General features: G+C 39.4%; 1 protein-coding gene across 1 annotated transcript; it reads left to right on the top strand.

Moving 5' to 3' along the window:
- The first annotated feature begins 8,815 nt into the window (after nucleotides 1–8,815).
- Nucleotides 8,816–10,753, top strand: LOC134188782 (glutathione S-transferase omega-1-like). Its single transcript, XM_062656982.1, has 3 exons — nucleotides 8,816–8,953; nucleotides 9,006–9,165; nucleotides 10,118–10,753. The coding sequence occupies exons 1-3, from the start codon at nucleotides 8,867–8,869 to the stop codon at nucleotides 10,615–10,617; spliced, it is 747 nt and encodes a 248-aa protein (XP_062512966.1). The 5' UTR covers nucleotides 8,816–8,866; the 3' UTR covers nucleotides 10,618–10,753.

Genomic DNA, 10,753 nt, shown 5'->3' with positions numbered 1-10,753 from the left:
TACAGGACATCGGTACTGTACTGTAGCCAAATTCAAGTGCATCTGTCTCTACTAGATTGTAGTGTTCACAATATTTTAGTACAACCAGGTATCTGTACAAAAATAACTAAATTTTACAAGTACAAAAATTTCTGGATTTACAGTGAATGTTTTCTTTTTTCACGTCGACGAACGCGTGGGTGGAATGTACTGGTACGAGATCTGGAACAAACAACAGTGTCTGAGCAGCGTCGCAGAAATAGATGTAGAAAACACCGGCGATTGGATTCCAAGCGACTTTCGATGGTGTATTACTAAACAAAGAGCTTATCTCGACAAAAAAAACAAAGAAAACGCAAGAGCACATGCATGCATTCTAACTGTCAAGCCTGACAGCACGCAGCAATATAAATAATGTCAATGAAGCCAACTGCATGCGCTGTAGAGGCGTGGTTATTCATACAAAAGCCTCTTTTTGTTCTTGTTCTTGTGTGGGTAACTTCATACTTCTCAAGCTAGCTGATGAGATTTATATAAATTTATCAATCAGACATCATTTAATGTTCGTATTATAATTTATGCTAATTAGACAGAGAAGAGTAGGCAACATGTGTTGCTTGCATGCCTTGTTTGACCATCATGAACTCAATTGGAAAGCCTAGTGTGTGGAGAAGTAACCATATATAGTTGAGCGAAAGTGAAAGTTAGGAAAACGTCTTAGTGAAAGCGAGCATGCGCAGTGTGTGATGTACTACTGTGTACATATCAACATGTAAGATCTGGTCTGGTCACAGTAAATTGATCGCTACTAAAACCTTATGCACGAACACAAATTTGATATTCAACACTGCATGGCTGTTACTCGTCACCATGAGCGCATTTTTTTGACTTCCAACGAGAAAACGTTTCAGTATACTGCACACTTCAAATCGTCAGACACCGTCACACGATCAGGGCAATCATAGATTCTTTTGAAGAGCTGCACAAACTGTATACTTTCATTCATTGGATTATCTCAACAATTATCCACTAAACAAGATGCCGCTCTATAGGTTAGCTACTACTTAGCTAGTCAGCTACTGTATAACAGCATGTCACTAGGAACACACGGAGAGACAAACGCGGAAGATGTTCAAAACACGTAACGTCAGTCACTAAGCGCATGCTCACAAATCAATAATTTTTTATGCGGCATCGTTGAAAGGACGCAGGCAGTGGACAGGAAGCAAACATTCTATTGATAGTGGCTTTTATGGGCATGCTCTACACAAGTGTAAGATTAACCAACGGTTTACAAAATAATTTCTAGAGAAACTGAAGTCGGATATGCATCACTTACTAAACCTCTATGTTCTGTTCAAGAAACTAACCTCTCTACTATTTTCTAGTGACGTTCCTTCTGCGTACATTACATCCTCAAGTTTCAGCACGTCTCCTGAAGTAGAGACCACACGTGAACACGGAAAGCAACAGCTCCCTCACCTCCTTGTAGGCAGAAAAGTATAAGAGAAAGAAAACGATCGTTGCTGGCCATGTGTAGAAAACAAATAAGTTAAAATCAAGAAACAAGTACTGACGATACGAATGTGGACACTTGTTTTCATCGCCTCCATTAAGAACAAGACAACCAACATAAGCTTGAAAGCTCGACTCCAGATTTTTGGATTCGTGAAGACTCAGAAGCATTCTGATCGAGGCTAACATAGAAAAGACGGCAATACCGATGAAAACGAATATCAAACGAAGTTGCAGGAATTCCAGTGATTCGACAAAGCCTCGATTCTTGGCGTCGTCTTGCATAACACGGCGCCGTCTCTTTAGCTACATCAGTAAGACAGACGCAAAGCATTTAATTAAAACAATTAGAAGCACTGGGCGCCTATTCTTTGGTGCGCATCAACTACGCATGACTCTAGTCGCGCATGTGTAATAAAGAATTCAGACGGTGTCTTTGAATTCTTTACAGCATATGTTACATGTATCCGTGTGTATATATTCGGTCTGGCGTTGAAAATTTTTGTCGTTCATTCTGGTGTTAAAAGAAGAATGTAGAATAGTTTACTTAATTAATTACTTGATTAGGTGTAGACTCTTTAATAACAAGCGTTACACGCGCTCCGAGTCAGACTGTTAAATTTGATCAAATAGCGCGCGTTAGACGTTAGGAAAAATGGCAGCTTCTTCGTCGTACACTACAGACCTGCTAACCTACCAGTGTCAAAATGCGTGAGTTTGCAGGAAAAATATGCGAAAGAATGCGAAAGATTAAAATTTTTGGACACGCCTACAATAGCATTATATCAATAAATCTATATAGTAATAAGTGTTAAATAATATATATTTGCCTCATACTTCCAATCATGAAAATTGCTGATTAAGTAAAATAGTATATTAATAATATCTGATCATCAAAATTTAAGTATTTGCACGCTCGATTGGAGTAGAAGCCATTATTTAATTTAATTATAGTGCAACAAATGTATAACCGATTGATTATTGTGCCAAATTAGCGACACACAGTATCAACACCAATTACTAAACACAATAGTTAATTAAACGCAGAAATTGCACTGTACGTACGTACTACTGCCTGTTAGATAGTAAACTCTAAGAACAAAGTACATGCACATTCTTGTGGCTAGTTGGGATATTCTGGATTCTATTTTTTTGTGGCCTTCTTCGATCGCTTTTCCAGCTAATACATATGGTAATCAGGTAGCCAGCCTCTCCCTCTTTTCTACTTCTGACCGACTCCTCCTTCTTAGAATCTATGTCGGTATTTTGACCACGTATGTTATAAAAGAGTCGGATGAAGAGAAGGGCTGGCACATAGAAATTAATATTGGAATATCAAGTATGTGAGTACACATGCATGTACTAAAACTGTAGAGTACATGTACAGTTGCACAGAACAGGCGCGCCCAACATTTGGTCACACCCACCAATGGTCAGAATGCGGGAGATTTGATGCTAAATGCGGGTAGGCGGGAGAAGGGTCCCAAATGCTGGAGTCTTAGGCTCAAGTTAGCAGCTCTGTCACTACTTGAACTAACCCTACTGAGTACTCGCTGTTAAATTCGTTGTTATAAAAGAAATTTAGTTCGTGCTTTATATTTTTAACGTCGTAGCTAGCAGGTCCTAAACTGTCTAACGCATTATATAGAGTTGATCTATAAGGGTGATCAATATTAATTAAATCCTTGCATCTTAACCTAAGAAGCAACAAGAACAGATGTCTGTTGGTTGCAATTCAACGAAAAGGTGTTATTTTCTAACGTCTAACGCGCGCTATCTGATTGAAGTTGCAGTCTACATTGAAGAAAGCAGTCGGGGCGAATGGTAAGCGTGTTAAACAGTCTAGACCTAACCAAGTGATGGAGAACACTATTATACATCGTTCTTTCAACGTCAGACTAAATTTAACTAGCGACTAAATATAACAAGGATACTTTATCTAGCACCGACTGAATTTACTACCACACATGCGCATCAAGAAATCATTCATACCTCAAGAAGCTGTACCCAGTAAATCTAAGAGTCAAAAATCATTGCTAACCATTTTTGTCGTTAATTAATTAACTACTGTGCAAGTAGATAACGGCAGTAACAGATATGACATACAGAAAGACTGACACATTGGCAAATTAACGTATCTCAACTGCGCATGCGCACCAAGGCATGAATCCGACACAGTAACGAAGCGATTGAAATCTTACCTTTCGTCGTAATCGATAGCAAGTCAAGATAAGCAAAGATATTCCGATTGCCGAATTTATTTGCTGCGGTAGAGCGAAAGTAAAGTAGATCCAACTCGTATTGGACCCTGTGCAAAACTTTAAATTGAATGGACTGTATGCGAAACCATCGTTTGCAACGACTGAAGTGATCAACACTAGAGGAACTCCCCAAGCAACGATTGATTGCAACGCATGAATCTTTCTTGCGTTAGCCATAAACTGTTTCGCTCTGTTTGGAAACGTTATTATCCACCACATGTTGACGATAGCAAACATCCACCAATAAGTCAAGGAAACATATAGAAACTGAAATCCAGCTCCTGAAAATATGAAACAAGAGTAAACAAACATACAACGACGCCTATATTTAACTATAATTGCAGTGGTAGATCTTGGCATGCATATCTAGAGGCGTGCATGGGAGGCTTATATAAGCGCGGGGCTGCGCACGCCCTCTGTGTACTGGATGTCAGACTCAGTCATCTTTATACAATAAATCTTTGTCTTAAACACTAAACTAGTATTTTTTAATTTTTAAATATACAATGTTTATATGATGAGTACTTATCTATGATGCCAATATAACTACTAATAAGTATTGGTTGTATATATATATATATCAATTCATTGTTTCTAAAAATTTTTACATCTAATTAAAAAGTAATTGATTTATACTGGCAACATAAATAATTATCTCCACGCCACTTTCTTAACAGCAAAAATTGTAAATAAGCCAATAATAATTGTGCAAGAAAATTTACCTGAAATTGTGCAAAATGTTGTCGGATTAGGTATGGCTTCCAGAAGATTCTTTCTGCTACAAAATGCTCGCTCTTTGCCCAATATCATGGTCGTGAGAGTTAGAACGCCTAGACACAAAAACTAAGTGACAAAAACTTGACTCCCAATAATTAATATATGCTACCGTTAATGACAAAAAGGAAAGTGATGTATAAAGGGATAACGTGAGGAAAGGATCTCCTAGAAAGGTAACACATGTGAGGTAAAATTTATTAATTAATTAAAAACGTAGCTTACAGTTTCTTTGCTTTGATCCATGTCGTCGCTCCGGCAACGGTACACAATATTGATGCGCATACGTCTAGGTAATTAGACATGTTTACACCAAGTTTTTCGGATTTACTGAGAAAGTTAAAATCAGCGCATGAAACGAACGGTCCAGCGCGTGAAACGAACGGTCCAGCGAAGCTACTGATGTTTAGTAGAGCGAGAGGAAAATTGGAAACATTGCCAGTCCCTGCAACAGTCGAATTGTATAGACCACCGCTTTATGTTTCATGGCTATCTATCTATAGAATTACCATTCATGTTCATGTTCTGAAACATCTTGCTGGTGGCGTCATCAGTCTCCTTCACAGCAAATGACGTCATAATTTTAAAAATTATTCATTTAAGCTGTGACTTACTTAGCGTTATTAATTTAACTACGTGCATGTGTTTGGTAATGCTTGTAAATAAGTTTAGTAGAAAAAGCCTGTGTTTAGTATTCGCGCTTCTCTGTTTAGCGCACGTTATGCCAGACCCATGTACATTGGCTTCGCCGGCTTTGCGCAGCCATTCACTCTCGTTTGACATTCAATATCCGTGAAATCATAAGAACACCCTCGAGAGGATACTAGTCCTCTAAATAAAGATTGTCTATTCGACAACAGGACGTGTTGCGACGCGTCTCAATCTGTATACAAACTTTGAGGATGCAGTTCTTCTAGTAGGTAAGTAGACGTTGTCGATAGGACTTCCAACCCTTTACCCCGAATGTAGTACGTTGCCTTCTCACTGCTTCGCACGACGTCTAGCGAAAACACGCGACTATACTGCGAACTAAGAGAGCACAAAATTAAAATTTCAAGTTTTGACTGACAGCAACTAGAAAATGAAATGAGGCGGTGTCTATCACTAGGCGAAATGACTGAGATGCCCAACCGGCAATTTAGTAGCACGTGTTAGTACGCATGACGCATGTAGCATGCATGTATGTGTACTTTGTATTATACTAAAAACCTCACCTCAGACACTAGAGAGAGGGCACCGACCACCACCGTGGCTACAGATGTAGCCCATATTGACAACAGACTGATGACAACCAAAAACACTTCCACAACCGAACCATTACACGGAAATTTCTTTTCCCATTGCAAGTGTTCGCGTAGACGATGAATGCGCTTGCCGAAGCTCGAGCTGTTCTCTGTTTTCACGTCGGCAAATGCGTCGGTAGAATGTACTGATACGGGATCTGGAACAAATGACTGATCGAGTGTCTGAGGAGCGTCGCCGAAAGAGCTGTCGACAGCATTCGCGATTGAATTCAAACTTGGTGTGTGACTATGAGAGCTCATCTCGACAAGAAGCGAAGAAACCGCAAGAGTCTGACTGTCAAGCTCGACCGCATGCAACAATATATGCCCATTGAAGCCTCTAAGGGGCTGTAGAGGTGCGGTTATGTCTACCACACCTGTTCTTATTTAGCTTCCTCTCAACTTGCTGTAAAGTCTGAGACAAACAAGAACAATAATCTACATAAATAGGTATCGATGACATTTTTAGACTAAGAAATCAGACACCACTTAATTAATATATTTATTCCAATTTATAATAATTAGACATAAAAGAGTGTGAAAGTGTGTTGCTTGATAAAATAGCTTTGAAAATCATCATCTCAACCGGTTAATCTGGTAGAGATGTAGCCATGGTTGAGCGGAAGTGGAAACTAAGAAGAACGCGTTAGTGGAAGCATGCATGCGCAGTGAAATGTAAGTACAACTTGAAGTATGTAAGTAGTATGGTACACACCAATTTATATATATATATATATATATATATATATATATATATATATATACTACTACTACTACTATATAAAATCGGCGGTGTTTGTATATATATATATATATGTATATATATGTATGTATAAGTTCGATAGCTGGCTAGACCGGATCACCCACGAGGCTAAATTTTGGGGTACAGTTGTAACTCTACATGGTTAAGAACATGGACAGGGTGGCGTCGTCTTCCAGCTTTTTCAGTTGGGTCCCCTTTTGGGGGTGCATCGTAGAACTACATGATAGTGCTGTTCGTCGTTCAGGAAGGAGACGGCATGCTTCTGATAGACTCAATTGGAAGGAGGTTCCATTACGTGAACTTAGTCTCATAGGGTAGTTTTGTTTTCCAATAACTAAGAGTGCAATGCTCACTTTCAATATCCATTGTTTGTTCACATGCCATTGTTACGTCACAATGCTATAGCTATCCAGGAGTCCCATCACACTGCATTATCTGAGCAAGCTGTAGAACTACATCCAGAGCAAAAGATAAGAGTTTCTAAAGAAATATTGTTCAGAGCGTAGGTAGATTGGAAGCGTGCTGAGTATATTATGTAATACCCAAGGAGGACTCGCCTCTACTCGCGCGCATTGGATAACATCAAACTACGTTCGGAGCAAAGACGTAGAGGTCCAATGGTCAGTGCGTATAGATTGGAAACGTGCTGAGTATATTCTAAAGTATCCCATGCAGGAGGACTCGCATCCACTCGCAATCGAATTGCTCTACAACGGCTCATCGGACCTCCACCAAAATTAAGCTGACCTTGGAAGGTATGCACGGAGCGTGTCGTTTATTACCGGCGACGTCAAAAACAACAAGGTAGTTTTGTTTAGGATATCTGGGTATGTAGAAATACGCCTATCTTCGGTTTTTCTGAGTACGCTTGACGAATACCTGCCACACTTGATTCGCCTGTTTCCTGCAACGGCAGCAACATCTTTGAAGTGATAACACCTATTAGGACTGTTGAAATGGCTCCGAGAAGACTCACTGAAGAGACGTGTGACTGCATTAGCACTGAATCCAACCTACGCGTTTCCTGCACCGAGCGCTACACCGGGATTGTGAGAACATCGATAATGGAGAGCAAACATTGCGCTAATCATGCATGCTGCATGTCAAGCTACTGCATATATCCTATGGGTGAGAAAGAAACTGCATGTGACTTTCAAGTTTCTGTTGCCCAGATATGTATGTATCTTTAAACGGAAAAGTCGCTGCAAATTTCTGGGAATATGACACTCGGTTAAGTTTCCATTTGTCTTCAAAGGGATTTTAACTAATTAGCACATTCCAGTTTATTTGAACAGACGCCCACACCAGTCATTTAAACTGAATCCACACAGGAAGTGTGTCGATTTCTACCAAAACAAATGCACATGACGTGTCTACATGCGCTTAAACTGAGTCTTTCATCATAACGCTACAGTACTCTGCCCGTACGAAGGACGGGTCATGTATCTAGTATATATATATATATATATATATATATATATATATATATATATATATATATATATAAAATATTGTTCACAACCACAAAATTGATTTGACATGCTTCAGTGGCGTGGGAATGGTATCCAAGTTGGGGCCAAACCTCAGTGCGCGGCAAGTGTAGCCTCGTGTACCCAGGACATCTGCGCGCAAATGTTTTTGCACTGTCGTCTCTATTGAAGCTCCTCGATTTCTTCCACGTTTAGCTGGTTTTTATTATGACCTATTTTGTATATAGTTACAATAGGTTGCTATAATATGTATATATATATATATATATATATATATATATATATATATATATATATATATATATATATAGCTACGCCTATGTGCAGATTCAACTTCGAAGGTATGCGTATATAGTAGAATTAGAACAAGAGCGCGCAAGAGGGCCTGAGTACGAGGCTACCGAACCCCCATCCTACGGGCCTGAAATATGTATAACAAGCTTGCTATAATAATAGTACGTGTATGTATATTGATCTCCAGGACAGACATAACCTAATTGATTACTAAATCTATTTCTGTAGCTAAATATACTAACATTGCACAATACTGTTTCTAGAGCCGTACGGTGACTATTACCCGTATTAGGGCTCTGTCTGTACAGTTCTATTCTCGCGCAGCCAAGTCTTCTTTAACAGCGTCATACTTGCGAGGGTAAAAGGAAAGAAAAGACTATTCCCTGCCCAAAAGTACGTAAGCGGAAAAAAGGTCTGGCTACGCGAGTCTAGAAACAACATGTGACATGCATGACTCACCGTCACGTGGTACAGCAGTCAGACGTTTCAGCAGCTTGTAGTGTTACAATGGCCGCACTGCGTGGAGATCCACCTCCTATTCCAGCTGATACTCCCGTGAGGTTGTACAGCATGGAGTATTGTCCGTTCGCTCAGGTAAGCCGATCGACCTCGCATGGCTTCTACCTCTGACGTATGCCGTTTGCAGAGAGCTCGCGTTGCTCTAAAAGCCAAGGGTGTCAAATTCGACGTGATCAATTGCAACTTGAAGAACAAACCCAAATTTTTGACCGACGCGCATCCCAACGGACAAGTGCCTGTTCTATTGCACAAGGGCAATGTCATTGTGGAGTCAGAAATTATCGTGGGTGAGGCAAGTCATAGAATAGAGTCATGTACACTTACCATGGTTCATTCCAGTTTCCATTTTAGTGTTTCTCTTTGTCCTTTTTGTGATTTAGCTTCGAATTTGTGGTTTAGGGGCGGAGCCTGCTAAAGTGCGTTAGATAGTGCATGTTAAGAATGGTGGCTGTGTAAGGGACTAATTACATTGTACAACATGGTTGTGTGCAAATGCATATTGATGCAGGGGTGTCAAAGCTGTTGAGAAACTCATGCTGCAAATTTTGATATTGAGTTCTCATAATTATTTAATTGTTAAATTTAATTATTATTTAATTAATTATTAATATTAAATTATAGCATGTGGCTATTATTATTGAATAATTAAAAAATAAATAATTAAAAATTGTATAATTTAATAATTAATTAAATGCTTTAAAAATTAATAATTATATAATAATTAAATACTCTATGAACACTCTAATAAATACTCTAATAATTAAGCAATAGCCACATGCTCTAATTTGATATCTGAGAACTGTAACATGAATACGAGTATTACTGTCTGACGCTATTTGAACAGTACAAGTACACCAGTAATTCTAATTAGTGCGTCTTGTCACATACCTTGAAGTATTTTAGGAAGTCTAAGTTACAACGAGGGTATACGTTTTTATCTAGTCTTTTCCAAGTAACCATGCTTGATCTCAACACTTTGTACTACTCAAATTTGAGTTGGTTTATCATCTTTATCGAGATGGCTATGATATGTATCTGAGAATATACAAAGCAGGCTGTGTGTGTGTGTGTGTGTGTGTGTGTGTGTGTGTGTGTGTGTGTGTGTGTGTGTGTGTGTGTGTGTGTGTGTGTGTGTGTATGCGTGCGTGCATGCGTGCGTGTGTGTGTGTCACTATTGCAATAACATATAACCGTCTATATATTGTTGTGCATGCCGATGACTGTGTTGTGGTTTTCTAGAATATGTTGACCAAGCCTTTCCTGATCAAGGCAAAACACTATACTCTGAAGATGCTGCTACACGTGCTAAAGCTCGTGCTCATATCACATTCTTCGGTCAAAAGGTGATGCCATTGATGTATAAAGTGACCCGTGATCCAACCAACGAAGAAGAGAAAGCCAATCTGTTGAAGATGGTGGAGAAGTGGGTGGAAGAACCACTGAGTAAAGGAGGCGCACCATTTTTCGGTGGGCAAGAGTACAACGCAGTTGATGTCAACATTTGGCCTTGGATTGAAAGATTTGACGTTATGGCACAGCAGGGTATCATTTCTTTGGCAAAGGATCGCTTCCCAGCCTTGGCTGCTTATGTGGAGAGAATGAAGAGTGTACCAGCTATTGCTGAAACCGTTCATTCAGCTGAAGACTTCAAGGTTTTCTATGACAGCTATAAGAAGGGAGAGGCACTTTACAACCACAACTCACCTCATCCTCTGTATGAAGGTGACAGTAGTGCATGAACAATTGTTTGGATGATTTGGTACTTTGATTGGTGTGTTTGCATGGTTTGCATTGGTAGTAGTAGTAGCTTTGTCTGCATAATTGTTTTGTTAGCAATAGATTGCTAGAAAGAGCCTTTCAACATCATGCACTCAA

Source organism: Corticium candelabrum, chromosome 13 (assembly GCF_963422355.1).
Source record: "Corticium candelabrum chromosome 13, ooCorCand1.1, whole genome shotgun sequence".
Taxonomy (NCBI): domain Eukaryota; kingdom Metazoa; phylum Porifera; class Homoscleromorpha; order Homosclerophorida; family Plakinidae; genus Corticium; species Corticium candelabrum.
The sequence above is the reverse complement of the archived record's forward strand: the minus strand, read 5'-3'. Positions and strand labels throughout refer to the sequence as shown.